Here is a 19,151-nt window from a genome sequence, read left to right on the forward strand (position 1 = left end):
ACATAAAATGAGAAAGGACTGCATAGGAAGGAGTACTATGGCAAGGGATCTAGGGATCATAGTGGACCACAAGCTCAACAGGAGTCAAAAGTGTGATACTGTCGTAAAAAAAAGCAAATATTCTGGGATGTATCAACAGGAGTGACATAAGCAAGACACGGGGGCTACGTCTACATTGGCCCCTTTTCCGAAAGGGGCATGCTAATTTTACAGGTCGTAATAGGGAAATCCGCGGGGGATTTAAATATCCCCCGTGGCATTTAAATAAAAATGTCCGCCGCTTTTTTCCGGCTTTTAGAAAAGTAGGAATTTGAAGTAGGAATAAGAGATCCTCTGGAAAAGGGCTTTTTTCCGGAGGATCGGGGCCAGTGTAGACGCTCTTTTCCGGCTTTTCTAAAAGCCGGAAAAAAGCGGCGGACATTTTTATTTAAATGCCGCGGGGGATATTTAAATCCCCCGCGGATTTCCCTATTACGACCTGTAAAATTAGCATGCCCCTTTCGGAAAAGGGGCCAATGTAGACGTAGCCAAGTAGTAATTCTTCCTCTCTACTCTGCTCTGATTACACCTCAAGTGGAGTATTATGTCCAGTTTTGGGCACCACATTTCAGGAGAGATGTGGAGAAAGTTCAGAAAAGAGCTACAAAAATGATCTTTGGTCTAGAAAACACGACCTAAGAGGGAAGACTGAAAGAATTGGGTTTGTTCAGTCTGAGATAGGACATAAGGGCTTTCAGGTACTTAAAAGGTTGTTACAAGGAGGAAGGAGAAAGATTATTCTCCTAACTTCTTACGATAGGACAAGAAGAATTGGGGTTAATTGAAGGAAATTAAATGCAAGGCCGTACATTTTGGAAAAAGCTCCCTGTCAGGGTGACTAAGAACTGAAATTGCCTAGGGAGATTGTGGACTCTCTCTCATTGCAGATTTTGAAAAGCAGATTTAAAAAATACCTGTCAGGGATGGTCTAGTTGATGCTTGGTCTTGCTGTGACTGCAGGGGACTGGACTTAATGCCATCTCAAGGTTCCTTCTAGTTCTAGTGTTCTATGATTTAAAAGGTCTTTCTCTACCCCTGGCTATTTGCAAATTCTGAGACTGCCAATAAGTTGAGATTCTCTCTCTCTCTTCTGGGACTTTTGTGCTTGCCAGCTACTTAAAGCTCTTGGCTTTTACACAGATTTGGCATCAATGTGATTCTATTTGTAAAGAATAATGTACAGTTTGCTGTTTGGCTCCATCCATATGCAACACGTAGGAGGTGCATGCACCCCCCCAGGGTGCACGCCACAAGGGCAGGAGGTGCTGAGTGGGTGGGTCCAGCTCGTGCAGTGTTACTTATGTCTCCCTCTCTGAGGGAGGGGCAGGACAGCCTCCGCACTCTCCAGCAACCAGCAGCAGGAGTCTCACTGGCTGTGGCAGAGGGGAAGACGCAGGCCAGGTGGCTTCCAGCCATGTCGTTCCAAGGGAGGGGCAGGGCCTCCCCAGCACACACTGGAAGCAGCACCACTTCTGCTTCCAAGGAGTGCCAACGCCACCCCACCACTGCCCCTGGTGTGGTGCAGCCAGAGCCGTCCAGCCCCTGCCCACCCCCCACCACTGCCAGCATGTACAGGGGTGGGGTCAAGCATGATCTCGTTGAGGGACCAATGGGACTGTGTCGGCAGCAGGAGTCTGCACCGGGCCCCCTCCCCCAACCAGCGGCAGCAGCAGAAAAGATGCAGGCTGGGTGGGTCCATTTCATGCCGTGTTACTTTATGGCTGCGCCTCTATGAGGGAGGGGCAGGACGGCCTCCGCGCTCTCCAGAAGCTGTGCTGCTTCCTGCCCCTCCCTCCACAGCAGCATGCCAGCCTAACCACCAGTTCCGGGGCTGTGACAAAAGAACGCTTTGGTCAACGTAGCCACCGTCACTGGGGGAGTTGATGTTTCCACACTGAAGGGAGGTGGAAGGGGAGCGCTTCAATTGGTGCAGACCGTGTCTAACCTCTGGGGTTATGCTGGCACAAACTCCATAGTGTAGGCATACCTTCAGCCTTCCCAGGTGTTGGCTTGGATCATTTCTGCATACCCCCGTCATGTGAAGTGCTCCTCCCTCTGGCCCTCAGTTGTTTCCTAATTGACGGATCGGAGACTGGAAGGCATCTGCCCCCACTTCCCAACTCAGCTAAGACAAGTGGAGCAGAGCAAGGAAGTGGGGGGCCACTTCAAATTAGAGGGGAAGGTATGGGCTGGACAGGCCCCCTACCCTTAATATCTCTCTACCACAGCTAATCCTGCACCTTCTCCCTTGGATCTCCCCTTGCCACTGATTCCCATTTATCCCTCTTCACTTGGCAAAGCCCCAAATCCTTCCTTCTCCTAATCTTCCCTCCCAACAGCTGTACCACTCTTCACTGCTCCATTATCCCCATCCCTCCCTCACTGCTCAACTAATTATATGGCTGTGTAAAATGTTGGGTTTTTAGAGGAGATGAATCTTGGGAACTGTAACCCCAAACTGGACCACTAACACGACCCAGCACTCCCATGACTCACAGCAAATTTCGAGACAATTGAGTCTTGTCTGGGTTTTAGAGCATGTAAAATGTACCTTAAAACAACCTTAATTAGGTTGTTAGCAGAGCTGTAACATGGCTACTTGTTCCCCCATATGAAGATATCTGTTTAAACTGCAGAGACTTTCATTACACCCTTCTCATCTGTCTTGGCTACTGTAACTTTTCTCTGGAGCCTCCCTGACATTCACATTATTCATTTGAATACTTACAAAATGAAGTACAAAGATGTATCCTGTGCCATGCAGTCTGACCACACACCTCACCCCTCTTCTTTAAATCACTTCATTGGCACCCCCTTATCCAGCATAAGTTTCTAGTTACTGCTTTCATGGCCCTGGCTAATGACACTCACTCCCCTCTTCTCCTCTAATCTGTCTAGCCTTAAGGATCCATTTTATGTTTTTAATCACACAAATCTCTGACTCTTAACCCATGTTATCCATAGTCTGACCTCATTAATATACCTCAAGACCTGCTTTAAGATGTTAACCACTTTGGCTCTTATTTACATTCTAACTAACCTGCCCAGCCCTACCAACAAATGAAACACACACAAAACCTGTGCTGTGTGAGTGTGTGTACACACCTTTTGAATGTATATGAACTTAGGCCTGGCTACAACTTCAAAGTTAAGATCTACCCAGCTACATCACTCAGGGAGTATGAAAAACCTACACCCCTGAGTAACATAATAAAGCCGACTAACCCCCGGTGTATACAGTGCTAGGGTCCTTAGAAGAATTAGTCTGTCAATCTATCTAGAGCAGTGGTCACCAACCAGTAGATCGGGATCTACCAGTAGATCTTGGAGCCTTTGACAGGTGATCTTTGTGGCCAATAGGCTATCGAGTGCCAGCAAAGAGGAGGGTGCTAATGTCAAGGTGCCCCCTCCCACTCTATATCCTTTCTCCACACAGCAGAGGGGGCACAAGAGGCCTTGGGATGGAGTTTGCTGGCTGCTTTTGGGAGTGGTTCAGGGCCAGGGCAGGGGTGAGCCTGTCTTAGCTCCACTGCACCCCCACCCAGGAGCCACCAGCAGTGCCCAGCTGGAGCCCACATCCTGAACTCCTACCCCAGGCATGAACCGCCTCCTCACCCCAGCATCCAAATGCCCTCTCAGCACCTGCACCTAGAACCCCCTCCCGCACCCCAACAGCCTCCCCCAAACTCAGCTCAGAGCCCTTCTCACGTGCCAAATCCCTGATTCCAAGACCAGAGCCTGTGCCCAACCCTCTGAACCAGACTGGTGAAAGTGAGGGGGTAGGGCCTTGGAGAAGGGGTGGGAAGGAGGCAGGGCAAGCGTATTTATATTTGAGATAGATATTGGATTGCACTTAAATTCAAGAAGTGATCTTGTGCTCAAAAAGGTTGCAGACCACTGATCTAGAGCTTCTTGGAGAGAGGAATTCCCTGTGCTGATGGGAGAACCCCTCCTGTCCGTGTAAGTAGTGACTAAGCTAGAGTGCTGAAGCTGCTATTTCGAAATAAGATACTTTGGAATAACTATTCTGGAATAGCTTATTTCGAAACAAGCGTGCAGTGTAGAGATACCCTGACCCTCTCTGGAGTCCAGGTTTTAAGTTGGCAGTACCCGGGGATCAGTGAGAACTGTTAACGCCACCCCAAGCAAATATTAAAAAACATTTCTGATATAAAACCATGACAATTGCAGAATCTGACAAAATGCAGCTTTATGGGTTTTTTTGTCTTGATCAGAATTATAACTTTTTAATACCCATCTTTAAAAAAAGCATCTGATAATGTGAGTAATAGGGCATTGTTATGCCCATAAAAGCCAGGAAACACAGCCTTCAGGCTGCAAATGGAGGCTGTCATTCTAGCCTTACTAGCATTATCATACCTGCTCCCTCAACACCTCTCCTTCATACTTGGCAGTGACTTTGTGAATGAAGGTCTCTGTGCCAATTCCAATGTGCATTCTGAACTCTGAATTCTCTTGCTGTCTTGAGCTGTTTTTTTTAACCCTGAACTTAAACACTTTATACGTACATACCTGTATTAAATTAAACCATAAACTGAACGGCTGTGTCTAGATTGGCAAGTTTTTCCACAAAAGCAGCTGCTTTTGTGGAAAAACTTGCCAGCTGTCTACACTGGCCGCTTGAATTTCCGCAAGAGCACTGACTTCCTACTGTCTGAAATCAGTGCTTCTTGCGGAAATACTATGCTGCTCCCGTTCAGGCAAAAGTCCTTTTGCACAAAGCTTTTGCGCAAAAAGGCCACTGTAGACAGCTCAGATTTGTTTTGCGCAAAAAAGCCCCGATCGCGAAAATGGCGATCGGGGCTTTTTTGCGCAAAAGCACATCAGATTGGCACGGACGCTTTTCCGCAAAATCTAGATGCTCTTTTCCACAAATGCTTTTAATGGAAAACTTTTCCGCTAAAAGCATTTGCGGAAAATCATGCCAGTCTAGATGTAGCCAACATGTATAATCGGTCTCCAAGAGATGTGATAGGGGAGAACATCTCTTTATTCAGAGGGGCCTCTACACTTGTACAAGTAAATCTTCTGCAAAATGTTGAAGTCTAGTGATCCCCCACCCCCAGAAAATAAAATGGAATTCCCCATGCCATTTACCCTTTCACCTCCTCATATTACATGTAAACTTCTACTATGTTTTGAATGTGGAAAGATAAGATTCCCTTCTTAGAAAGATGTTTTATTTTCATGGTCATAAGGCAGCTATATTCAATGCATCATTTTGCTATGAACATAGCAGTCTTCCCCAACATGTGTCTCATCTAACACTTTCCTAAGTACATATACTTTAGGTGCGTTGGAGCAGAAATGCCTAAACTGGCAACTAGTTGAGGTACTCTGACCTTCATAGCCTAGCCTCTCTGTTGAAAGCTGGCTGTCTTCGTTGTGTCTACCTGCTGCCTGAATGGTGTTCTTTGTGTGGAATTTGTTCCCTAGCTGTTTTTACTGGGTGTCCCAGATTGACTGACTGCTCGGAGGTAAAAGACAGACTTTATTTATTCTGGAATAGTCGGTGCTCTTTGGATACTATTGAGATACCATGCACTGAGCCTGGTAGAAAGCCACAAATAAACTGATTGCTGTGCTTTCAGCAACATCTTGGAACTTAAGTGAAAACTTACCAAACCTTTACTCTGCACCTTTGACATAAGTGTCAAAAGCAAGACGTTAATAGGACACTCTCGACCTGAAACCTTGGCCATCAGTTAACAGTAGTTTCAGGTGAGCACTCTTGCTGCTGAGTCTCCCTGCTAGTTTGTCACATTATTTTAAAGAATAAATCTTCCATGTTGTCTGAAGAATCCAAACAAACAGAGGAAATGGGGGAAACAATAAACTTGACTGCACAATGGTAAAAAGTTATCTCAAGTCTTTCTAGGTCTGAAGTAGAAAGGAGTTGGATGCTGCCACCCATCAGTTGGCAATGCCCTCCAACTCTGCAAGGTTAGATTTGAAAAGTGGGTAACAGCAAACATATCTCTCTGTTGATCTTGGAAATTTACTGCTGGAACTAAGGAGATAGAAAGGGAAAGTGGCCTTGTTCCAGGATTTTTTTTTCCTCTGCACCCAGGAACCAGCGCAAAACTAGCTTAGCATTTGCTGGGACACAGGCCACAGGCAGAGGTGCCGATACTACTTACTATTGCTAGTGTGCTCTTGGGCTGCGTGATTCCCTTACTGGTGCAAACTTGCAAAAGTAAATTATCTTTATTACAGTAGTGCCTTGGATCCCCAAACATGAAACAGGATCCTAGTGTGCTAAGCACTGTACAAATACAAAACACAGTCACAGTCCTATCCCCAAATAGCTTTCACCCATCTTTCTGTAACTTCATTTACCAGCTTCAACTTAAGAGTTGAGCCTATAGGAATATGTGAGGTTTACAAACAACTCAGACAGGAGACTCTCTGTCTTGGAACCTAAATTAGCAATTGCTCCACTGCGGAGAGTATACTGGCATAGCTATGCTGGAACTACCCTGTACTGTAGACCTATGTCTTATATGCAGAGGGGAGAGGTTTTTTCCATAAGTTTAGGAACTAGGGATGTAAAATCCCAGTTAATAAGTTAAACCTTAAACTCCTGCTGCCAACAACCCCCACAATGTGCGGTAGCCAGCAGCCCAGCATGCTTCTACGCCCCCCCCCCCCCCATGGGGCTGTTGCTTTTATTCCCCTCACACATGGGGGCTGGCTCCTGACCCCTGCAGGGCTGCTCCCAGGTACCAGTTACCCATTCACTTCCCTATTAGGAACAACACCTTCCTGAGTGAGTTTTGTCAATGAAAGCATTCTCCCATTGACATAGCTGTGCTTACACTGGGCAAGGACGGAGGGTGAGGAAAGAATAGAGTAATATAGCTGTGTGTGTCAGGAGTGTGTGTTTCCCCCCCACACACACTCTGACCAACTGTGTTATGTCAGCCTAACATCTTACATATAGACCAAGCCTTAGGCCTACTCTTATCTTAAATAAAAATAGAACAGTCTAGGTATGTCAATTGAGGCTGTGAAAATGTTGACACCGAGTTGACCTATTCCCTGGTGCAGATGCAGCTATGTTGATTCTTCCACGGACTTAATCTGCATCTCAAAAGGAAGTAGCTAAGTACTTTGAAAGAAAAACCCCTTCTGTCCATTTGTAGGAAGCAGCTACACTACAGTGTTACAGCAGCCCAATTTCACTGTTGTAGCGTGGCTATATCATTCATATTTGCACTCAGATATGGGAAAAGAGAAGATGGTGTAAATAAAGCAAGTTTGTTTTATTGTGGACTTCTCATGTGACCATGAGCAACATAGCTCCATGTACAGATTATATGGAGACTCCTGTAGTTTGCAAAAACAAATTTTGTCTAGCTCCAGGCAGCTGGCATTTATAAAGCTGACAAATGTTCCAAAGATTGAGTAGGAAATGCAAGAGCTCATGATAAGCAATGAATTTCTTCTCCAATTGCAGTGGGAAAAGTCCAAGAAAAGGGTCACAGCAACATTTGTTCATAAGAATTCTTGCTTGGATATGGCGTATTTCCTAGTTTAACACTGTTTGTTTTATTTCCAGTGGCATGCTCTCTCCCGTGAAGAACAAGCTAAATATTATGAACTAGCTCGTAAAGAAAGGCAGCTACACATGCAGCTTTACCCAGGCTGGTCTGCAAGAGATAACTATGTAAGTCATTCATGTAATGGATACTTTCAACTAGCGTTTCCTAACTGATTTTTACTGTGAAAGGCTTTAGGAAATGGGGTGGTGAAAATCCATAAAAATTAAGCCTTGTATTTTTTTCCCTTTTAAGGAAATTTGCTTCCCTGTTGTATTAGTACTTCTTGTGTCATAATTGCAAATTAGTGTAGAAGTGGGTGGGTGGAATAAATATTTTTAATGTTTGACAATCCCAACTTTATTTTTCTTAAAGGAAGCAAAAGGACTCTGGCCACCTTAAGTTCCTTAGATTTTTCTGAAAAGTCTAGACTAAAATGGCAATACATATAGACTTTTACACTTCAAACATCCAACTTGGGAAAACTTTGTGGCCTTACTATTTTGATTGATGTCTTTTGTCTTGAAATACATGAGAGTTGATGCCTCATTTTTATGGATGACGAAACTCAAAGTAGGGATTTAATAATATAATTGATTAACCAATTAACTGATCAGCAAAAGCTTAGAGGTTAATGCTATAGACTACATGCATTCTCCCCACCAGTACATTTTTTAGCAAGCTGGCCAGCAGCTCAGTCTTGGCTTGCGGTGGGTCCGGGATATACCCCCGCTGCAACTCTGCATTTAAAGTGTATTAGGAGCCAGGCGAACAAGCAGCCCGGATCAGTCCTGGCTTGTACTGTGTCTGGGAGCTCAGACCTGCCCCTGGACAGGGGCTGCTGCCACCCCATGCTGCTTCCTCTCTATTAGAGGCAGCAGCACAGGGCAACAGGCAGCTGGTCTGCGAGGGGAGTGGGCTCCTCAGGAGTGGGCTGGAGTGCACTGGCTGCTGGCCTCACCTCTGGGACTATAGAATAGTCATGTAACCGATGAGAATTCATGAGGTTAATCGACTCTTCAGTTAACTAATATTTAATATCCCTAATTCACAGTGCAACATGTAGATTTATTTGCATTAAGATTTCCTCTCCTCCTCCAATGTGATCATATGTCCTATGCAGTTTCTTATATTACTGTGGATAGCTCTGTGAAAGTAACTTCAGATTTCATGTTCCTTTTTTTCCATTTGGTCTTGGCAGGGAGCTATGCAAAGAATCTTGTTTTGCGAGAAATTCCACTGACTGGCCACTTTTATAGAATATGAAAATCAGGATGGCAGACTGATCTTTCTCTCAAATCTTAGCTTCTCATTTCTCCAAAAATCCTAAGTGATTTTGAAATGCCAGATTGGGTTGTCATGAAGTTTTTCAGCCTGTGAGGCCACCCTGAGTAAGAACCAATGTACAGTAGAGGAAAAGACTCATTTACAGTGTTTGATAGGCTGTTCCTTCTCCTTACTTGTAATGGTAAGATCTATGAATGGAAGGAAAATACAGTTTGCTAAGTTCAGATCCTTGCCCATGCTGCATTCTAAGGTGAATATTCAAAGCGGTGGAGAGAATTTAGCCTTGTGGATATCAATCTGCTGCTCTGAAAGTGTAGACTTTTGAATCTACCATTATTATATCTCATTCAAAACTGATCTGACTATTGCCTACTGATTTCTGAAGAGGAGCTTCAAAACTTAATTTTGTCACATGACTGTGTTTGGTGATAAAACACGGAGCTCGTGGTTCTGCAGGAGGCAGCACCTTAGCCTCTGACTTGGGAGACCAGAGTTTAATTTCCTCCTCTACCATCTTTGATCTTGGGCACTTAGAGAAATGCACTTTGTTTGTGACCTCCATTACAAGAAAATCAGAGTATCGTATAATCTTTGACTTATTCTCCTTGTAAGATAGTGTAACAGAGTTAGATGGAGCAATTAAAAAAAAATCCCCAAAGTCAGGTTGAGCTTGGTCTAAAGTTTCAGCCAAGAAAAAACTTACGTTAAAAAGAAAAATGTTTTGTTTTTTTAATATCTAAAGGTTTCTAATTCCAATATGGCCAATCTTAAATAATAATAAAATAATAATAATAAAAACCACGCAGGCTGAAAAACAGCAGAATCAAAACAAAACACTCCAGAAATTTTGAGTTGACTGAAAACAAGTACTAAAGAGAGTCTGACAGCTACAGTTTTCCATTATGAACCAGTTTTTTTTAAGGATATTTTTATTTGTGTGTTAAAAGTTTTGGGCAAATTCTTAGCAGTGAAGGTGTTAGCTCAGAAATCACTTGACTATTTTCTTTACCAAAACAAATGTCTTGTTCCTTCCCGATTTCCCCTCCCAGCTATGTTCGCACACTTTGTGTAAGCCCTGTATACAGTCGTAAGAGATTGGCTGGTTCCATCTATTAATAGGCTTGTCCGTGCCACTCACCAGAATGGTATTCATGCACCTTACCACAGAGCTCTCATCTTACGGAATATTCCAAGTGGCAGCTGAGTCAGGCTCCCTGTTTTGTTGCATGGCCAGCCCAGCAATACTCCGTGGCTGAACCGGAGAGCTAGGCAGTATTTGCAATAGTGACATGGATGGGAGAAGCATCTCTGTGAGGAAATGCTGGCAATAAACTAGTCAACACTTGGGCCTTTCTCCCTGGGCAACTACAAAAGCTAGGAGAGACCACGGGCAAGTTGGGTTTGCTATCTTTCTCCAGTGCAGCTCCAACACGTCACCCACTCTCTTTGCGTTATTTTCAAGTGCACGTCTAAGCATGCTGCTAACTATTACATTCTGACAATGCGGCAGAAGTGCCATGGTGAGATTCTTGGGAATACTGTAAGTAAAGGCACTCCTGTTTTGAGTGGAACCCGTTTTTTTGTTTAGTACGCTTTCACACTCCTCTGGGCGCATGCATATGTACTCCTTAAAAATACTAGCTGGTTAGGGTCTACTAGATATAGACTTACCCCAAAAATCAGCTAAATGAATATGCCTCACCACCATCCCTCAGAAGCAAAATCCCAAGGAATTGACTCAGAACAGAGTCGTGGAAGTCAGCAGAGCCTTGCTCTGTTGGCTCAAAGGGAATAAATACCAGCTGGGACCCTGTCGCTAAAATCTTTTGGCCTCTAGTCTCCAGCCACTCTAATCTAGTCACTCTTGGGAAGAGGATGTTAGCTTACCAGCTGTTGTGGTGATCAGGCCTAAAATGAGGCCATTTGTTTAGAAGCCTTTATTTGGAAATTAAATAAAATTGGTTTTTATACATAATTAAGCTTTAAATAGTCATTTGTACTAACTTTATAAAATGGTAGATGGTGGATTTACATCTTACTGTTTTTAATGATTATCTTGTGATATCCTACATACGCATTTTGATGACCTTTAGATTGTCAGGGGGAAGCAACTTCCAAGATGGTTCTGCAGTGCTGCATAACCTAATGGATTTCAGATCCTTCTGAAGCTGTTTTGGATTTATTATCTATTACGCCCAAAGTAGGTGAACTACACACATTTACTCCTTGATCAGTTAATTTAAAATCCAGTAGAGACATTCTGAGAGCATTGGAAACTACATGTTTAATGTCATTAGTCCACCTACTGACTTTAGTTTTTATTATATACTAAAATAATTGAGATGGACACAACATATGATGCAGCATGCTCTTGGGCACAAGTTTGCAGGACTTCTTTCTCTTCCCCTCTGCAACTCAGAATTTATATTCTTGGATGAGCAGAGCAGAACAGCCCAGTAGAGAGCAGTTTATCACTTAAAATAAATTGCTTCAACAGTAATTAACTTTTTTCAATGGTCACTTGACATGGTTATGTTTGAATTGCACTTTAGGCTGGTCAAGGTTAGGTAAATGTAAAATCCTCTTTAATCAGTTAACCGATTAGGGCGGGAGACAGAGGCTGACAGAGATGGCAGCTCTTTGGCACCAGTTAACAGGTTACCTGTTCACATCCCTAGTCAAGATACATCTAGTACATGAGGTATGAATACTGTTGAGTGTCACTGTATTCTGGGGTTATTAATCTACTGGTGGCCAAGTTTGAAACATATTTTCCCCTCAGCCTGATTCTTGTGTTTCATTCAGGTGCTCTCAGAAATCTAAAGAGAAGGAACATTTCTCAGGTGCAAGACTTTGCTCTCCATGTTGCCTCATGAAGAGGCCAGAGGGCTAGATGGCACAGTATGCTGATGTGCTCCAGGAGCCTTTGAAGTTTGTTTAGCTTGTGTTTGGTCTTGAGCCTCTGGAAGTTTATTCCTATCAAATTATCTGTCGGTACTGGCTCTGCTGAGGACAGGCTAGGACGTGAACCTCCGGAGAGATAGGCAGAGTGCCTACCTGTAAATCAGCATAATGTTTGGTAATAGACTGTTAAATACTAGCTAAGTCATCATATAAGGAGACCTAGGCTATGTCTACACTACGCACTTTACTGGAAGAGGCAATGCAAATGAAGCACGGATTAGCATTTTCTTGTGCTTCATTTGCATAATCCTTTACAGTCCGTTTTTGTGCAAAAACAAGTAGTGTGGATATTTCCTTTTTTGCGCAAAACCCCCTTTTTGCGCAAGATCCTTATGCCTCTCCATATGTAGACATAGCCTTACTCTTCCCTTGATGCCCCAAAGGAGTTTAGAAGACCAGAATATTAATAGTAATGTAGGGGAGGAAAGAAATGTCACTGGCGAATGTAGAGATCGTAGTTACAATGGGATAAGGACAACAGGACCCAGCCAAAATTTGAAGCTTTGTAAAAGATCACAGATGGAGACCTGTCCTCTTTCATATATGAAGAAGGGAATAATTAATTCCTGACACATACTTCTACTGTGTGGGTTGGCATGATTGTCATGCGGGCACATAGGCATACATGTAGTGTCAGAGTAAGGCAGGAGAACTAGTCACTTCTAAAGCCTTTCATAGCCTATTCTTATCCATTGGCTAAAAAGTTGTGATCCTGGGCAAGTAGTCTAACACTTGTACCTTTTTGTTTACATATATATGTAGTGTACATACCGATCACACTTCTGTGTTTGGAATTTAGTGTCTGCAAAAGAGTTTTGAGATACCTGAATGAAGGATCTGTTATAAATCGGAAGTTGTTCGCCAACCCTTTTGGCTGACCTTTTTACCTATTAACATGGGAGCTTTAATCTGCCACTCAAGAGCAACATAGTAGATTCAAACTGCATTTGAACTCAGCATATTCCAAGCAAGCATTTTACATTAAACTTCTTAGGCCTGGTCTGTGCTCAAAAGTTAGGTTAACTCAGCTACATCGGTCTAGGGTATTACAAAAAGACAACACATTACACCCTTGAGCTGTGTGGTTAAGCTGACCTAACACCCTAAGGCTACGTCTACACTGGAAGCTTCTTGCGCAAGAACTGTTTTGCAGAAGATTTTTTGCGCAAAAAGTCTTCCACAAGAGCGCGTCTACACTGGCATGTGCTTTTACACAAGAGCTTCCACGGCAATGTGGACGCTCTATTGCGCAAGAAAGCTCTGATGGCCATTTTAACCATAGGGGCTTCTTGTGCAAGAAATTAATGTTGCCTCTCTTCAGTGCCCTCTTGTGGAAGAGGTCTTGCGCAAGAGGGCTTATTCCTCGTGGGGAGAGGAATAACTCTTCCGGAAGAAGCCCTGTTTTACACCGCTATACTGTAAATTTACTTGCGCAAGAACGCGCATGCAGTGTAGACAGCAGGCAAGTTTTTGCGCAAGAACAGTTGTTCTTGCGCAAGAAGCTGCCCGTGTAGACATAGCCTAACAGTGCTAGGTTGACGGAATAATTTTTCTTCTACTACTACTTCTTGGGGGGGAAATGGATAAACTACTTTGCCAGGACAACCCCTCCTGTCTGCCCAGGCAGTGAGCGTTTACACTGAAGCACTACAGTGATACATCTGTGCTGTTGTAGCTTTTCAAATTGTTGACAAGCCTTGATTTGCAAGGACAGATCCTGTGTAAATATGCCCCCCTCCCCTTTTTTAAAATGTGTATGCTACCACTTACCAACCCATCAGGTATAACACAAATTAGGCCTGATAAAAATACAAATACAACTTTTTATAGCATAATACCTCAATTAGAAGATTACTATTTTAGATTCCCCTACATTGAATTGAAAACTAGTTACCTTTTATTTATGTATAGCATCTTCAACTCAGAAGGATGCCAAAACAATATATGTAAACTATTTTGTCCATCACTGAAATGTAGCTCTGAGATGAAACATATACCTAACAGTTTGATAGTGAGTATTAATACTGTAGCCAGTTGAAATGGCATTAGAGAGTGAACAGCAGTACTGAGGACCACAGTTTGACTGGCATGATTATGGGCAACTGCAAAGGAGTAAGCCTTTCCCTCACTACCACCTACGCAAATGTTGAATGCACGCATGTAACAAAAGTTGTTCCAGACAGAATGTCATACTGCTGGAAAATAACTCAATTACTCTGCTTAAATGCATGTCATTATGTTTGAAGAAATATTCCTCAGCTAATACCGCATGTAGCTGAGTTGGGCAGGTCATGGCTCTCAGAACTATTGTTTTAGACTGTTTGCAAATTCAGAGTCCTTGCAGCACGAAGGTGGCTCATGTTTTAAAAAGGTTATTTTTGCAACTACACGGACTAGCACTTCTTTTTTTAAATGAAAATTTAGTTTCTGAAACACAACTCTGCTCCAAAAGTGGCTTCTGTATCAAATTCCTCAGGCTTAGGGGTCTTGATTTTACAGTTAACATTGGAATATACTTGTATTGATCATGTATAAGGGGGGCAAGTTAAGTTACCAGTTATTTCTGCACCTGGAAAACTTTTCTATTGGTGTCACATAAGACTGTTTGTTTCCTATTAGGCTTTGAAGTTATATATGAAGACATAAGAATTGTAAATCATGGCACTGACCTACTGTTTCTACATCAAGAAAATATTTGTGGTTTATTTGTGACCAAATAATGCTGGCAAATGCAATATGTCTGGAGGATTTGTCTCATTTGAGAAACTGACACATTCTAAGACTTTCACAGATGTTTCTCCGTAAGCATGGAAAGTGCAAAACTGGCTGCAATTGGAACAGATTGCATGGAATTGACATGGGGGTTAAACTACATTGAAAATGCTATTGCTTCAATGCCACTTTTTCACAAAATCCTCAGATTTGAGATGTTATGCCTGGAATTCATTTGTTGGTTACTGGGTGGAGGAAAAATAATTCTATATATAGAATGGCATGGTAAAGTCATCTATTTTCCAGGGGAAGAAAAAGAAGAGGAAGAGAGAAAAACTACAGGAGTCAACATCAGGTATGTTGTGAGTGGCTCTTGTTTTTTTTATTTTCCACACTCATTTGTGTATCTTAAACCCCCCACATACCGCACTGTTTCGTTTTCACTCTTACTTCAACACTTTTGATTCACATTTTAATATTTAAAATGTTATTTTGAATGTGACTAAAAATGCATCAAATACACATTTTCACTTGGATAGAAACAATGTACTTTTACTTTGGTGAACTTATTAATCGCTACCTTTATTGTCATGCTTTGCTTCTGTTTAATCAGGTCTTTTCACTTTCATATGTAGACCAAAGAAAGTGCATCAGTGATTATTTGACACTAGTCTGTCATGTAATTTTAGTAGCCTCTGTAGTATTTCCATTGTGTTTACATTTTAGTTTTCGTACACTAACAGCTGCCTTATAGGTCGGCTCGAAGCATCAGTGAGGTCTCTTCTTTTCCTTTTACATCAAAAATATATTTTAAAATAAACAAAATGGCTGGTATAAGAACCACAAAAAAGAACAAAACAAATCTATGTAATATTGTAGCATAAAACTTATTTGGAATGTGCAAAAACTCTTCACTGGAAATTTGTTAAAGGACAACAATCTTCTACAGGTACAGGCCCCAGAATGACAGCTGCCTACATCTGAAGCATGGTAAGAACATCTCTAAAGCTTTACTGCTAAAATTTAGTTGTAAAAGACACTCTTGTAAAACTACTTAGATTTAATTCTACAATTAAATCTAAATTTATCCCAAAATTATAGATATACATATCCCAAAGAAACCTTGTTTTGATTATTGATGGTTTTTATACCGGCTATGTATTAGGAATTTACCACTTCCCTTTTCTTATTTACATTTTTCAAACGCACCATACCTCACTGACTAGCTGCAAGTCTGCCTGTGAAGCACAAGGATGGCTTTATTAAGCAATGAAAACCACTTCCAGCCAGCACCCCAAACAAAATTCCTAAAGCACAGGTTAGAGTTGTGCTTTGTAGCACTGCAATTAACTTGTTGTTGACTTCAAGATGCTTTTTGGCTGGATGTTCTGGTTTGCTTTTTTTTCCTCCTCCATTCTCTTATTTTAATTGAAAATGATTAATAAACACTAACAAAAAGCAAGGTCTAAGCAAATAGACTATTTTTCAGTTGTTAAGAATTGTTCTCCCATGATGATTGGACTAAATCTCAAAAGTTGGGTTTTTTAAACAATTTCAATTTGTTCCCCATTTTAGAAATAAGAGATTGTTCTCTCTTCATCTCGCTCTCCAAAGGTAGATCACTACTTAACACAATGGATATGTGATATTACTCTCAGTATAGACTCTGCTATAGCAGAATTTTAGTTTATCTTTGTGCTGGAAGGACTTTCAGCTTCCTCCTCTGTAATGAGATCCATTTATAGAGGACATGGAGTCAGTTGAAATATTTCATTTACACAATATAATTAGCTCACAGTGTACCTACAAAAGTCCTCAAGTGTTTTAGGCACTATAACATAACTAAATAAGTCAAACAGGTCTTGCAGAACAGTGACTCACCAGCCAGCATGCCCTCTCATGTCTGGATTTGGCAGGATCTCCTCTTTTGTTGCCCACGCCTTACAGTCTCTTCGGCCCCGCAGTGGTCTGCTATTCTCAGGAGCAGTGTTCCCTGTAAGCTGAGCACTCGGGTGTCTACCCAGGAGAGATTCAAATGCCACGCAGCTGATTAGCAGAGCGCCCACAGCTGGCATTATGTTTCTGCTGGTGGTGCACATCAGCACATGCCTCAGTACATGTGACAAAATTTATTCCACCCTTGGATAGAGAAAAAAAATAGAAGAAACATCTCTCACATCTTAGTCTTCTGTCAGGTAACCAACAGTCTTTCCTCACCGGGGTAACAAATTCCAGTTGACAAATAAGAGTTCAATGACCTTGTCCGTTCTTTAGCGCTGAACCCTGCGTCCAGTGGTCCTTCGTCTTCCTTAGCTAAGGACTTTCAGAAGTTCTTATCTTGTACCAGGAGGTTTCACACCCACTTGGTTCCAGTCCTGGAACACAGTAGTGAGCAGCCACTGTCTGCTCCCTCAAGCTCCTTGCTGTTCCCTGGGTTCTTCCTGTGTTGGCCTGTTCTTAGGCCCTCTTCCCAAGCTCCTTCCTGTCTCTGGTTGTGAGCAGTACTGCCTGGAGCTTTTTTTCTGAGAGCTAGTGCTCACCCCATCTCTCTCCTGACCAATTCAGCATTCCTTTCTCAGGCAAGACTTTCAAGGCCTACACTTCTGGGCTTCTTTCTCCTTCTGACTTGAGGCCTTCTCTTTATATTAGGTACAAAGCTCCTCCCCTACATATTAGCCTTAATTGATCCTGACATCCCCCCCCAAATCAGTAATTGAGCTTTCCAACTCTCATTAGTCATGGGGTATAAGCCATATTCTAGGTGCTCTTTTTCTCTCCTGCCTCCGACATAAACTCTTTGCTACAGAACAAAAAAAAAGTGTGTAGCTACTGAATCTTCTACACTTTGTTTCCATGGATGCCTTGCATGATTTGAAAGCAGCCAGTGAAACTTACCTGTTGGGAATGCTGCTGCTTGTACTCCAGCAGGGGACTAAAAACTGATCTGCCCTCCTATTTCTCCTGTGCCATATGCCACTCACATTACAGATCCTTATCCTTCTGCGTGTTATGGTGACATTAATCAATGTAAACTGGGTTGTATTGGAGAGCTATTTATTTATTGTTGTTTTCAAGCTAACAATTTTTTGAAATGAATGGGGAAAACATACAAGTAAATGTAAGGTTGGATGTTTCACTGCCTTGTAAGCAAAATTTCAGAAAATCTTTCCTGGATGCCTTTCTATAGACTTGCAAATACTGTTCTGAAATCAGATTTGTCAATAGTAGAAATGAATCCCTTAAGTATTGGACCCACCAGCTCTTTCTGGGGTACGTCGAAATACAAGTTTTACTGAGCTAAAACATGCACTCTGTCGACTGCATAAAACAGGTTCATTCTTTGTCAGAAGCTCATCTGCAAACAAGTTCCACTGCTTGTTCTCCTGAAACACTCTTCTCCAAGACCTCACTACTTACTGTCTGTAGGGGTGACTCTATCGTGAAAAGAGCATGGCTGCAAGTGAAGGAGTAAGAAGCAGGAACCATTAATGACTAAATAGCAAAGTCCACATCTACATACCCCTAATACTAAAACAGAAAGAAGAGCCTCTAGTAAATATTGTCAATTTTTAATTGAAATTAAAAATATTTAGGGAATTTTGTTCAGATTACATGCATGTAGATCTCATGTAGTTTACTTTTATGATGCAGATAGGGTGGCTCTTCCTATTGTCATGGAACCGTTTGCTCAATTAGAGAACAGTGATGGCCCAAGTATTAAAATTGGCAAGTACAAACCATTGCATGTCTCAGTATGTGAATAATATCCTGCTTGGGTCGCCCTCTGTCTCCTTGCCAAACGTAATAAAAATGTCTATACATGGTTTTCATCTTGGGCTTCAGAGTTACCATAAAACTGCCCTCCTTTTTACTTACTGTTATCACAGGTCCAAAGTGTACCCTTTCTGAATTTTTGTAGATGGATAAAAAAAAAAAGAAGTTAAAATCTGCAGTCAGTATGCAGGACTTATCAAACTTAACTATATTCCTTTCTAGATAAACCCACTGAAGTGAAAATTTTTCACTTTTTTTCTTGGATTGCTTTGATTCTCAGAACTGATGCCTGCCTCAGGTGAATTATTTGTGTTTGGAATATTTTTTATGAATTCTGCAGATGATAGAAAATGTTCTGATTCGTTGAAGTAGAAGTGGTTGAATGTGTTCCAGGTGTTTGTGTTTCTCCTCTTTATCCTCATGCAGTTTGTAACATGGGATTTGAGAATGGTACCTATCTCTCTTGCTTGGTTTGTGCAGGTAACTTTTTTGAATAATACTTGATACAGTAAAATGCAGGACTATGTAGCACTTTAAAGACTAACAAGATGGTTTATTAGATGATGAGCTTTCGTGGGCCAGACCCACTTCCTCAGATCAAATAGTGGAAGAAAATAGTCACAACCATATATACCAAAGGATACAATTTAAAAAAATGAACACGTATGAAAAGGACAAATCACATTTCAGAACAGAAGGGGGGGGGAGGAAGGTAAGTGTCTGTGAGTTAATGATATTAGAGGTGGGGAAAGGTAGATGTCTGTGAGCTAATGGTATTAGAGGTGATAATTGGGGAAGCTATCTTGGTAATGG

The 19,151-nt window shown here is 42.0% G+C and overlaps 1 protein-coding gene across 4 annotated transcripts in view; it reads left to right on the top strand.

Annotated features, from left to right (window-relative positions):
* LEF1 (lymphoid enhancer binding factor 1) overlaps nt 1–19,151 on the top strand; it is a 126,467-nt gene that overhangs the window by 89,343 nt on the left and 17,973 nt on the right. For 2 of the 4 annotated variants that reach the window (XM_089777637.1, NM_001286923.1), the window contains 3 exon segments: nt 7,622–7,729; nt 14,871–14,919; nt 15,514–15,554. In XM_089777637.1, coding sequence (XP_089633763.1) covers nt 7,622–7,729; nt 14,871–14,919; nt 15,514–15,548 — 192 coding nt within the window. In that variant the 3' untranslated portion in view covers nt 15,549–15,554. 4 annotated transcript variants of the gene reach the window in all.

Source organism: Pelodiscus sinensis, chromosome 4 (genome assembly GCF_052426305.1).
Source record: "Pelodiscus sinensis isolate ZL-2025 chromosome 4, ASM5242630v1, whole genome shotgun sequence".
In the NCBI taxonomy this organism is placed as follows: domain Eukaryota; kingdom Metazoa; phylum Chordata; order Testudines; family Trionychidae; genus Pelodiscus; species Pelodiscus sinensis.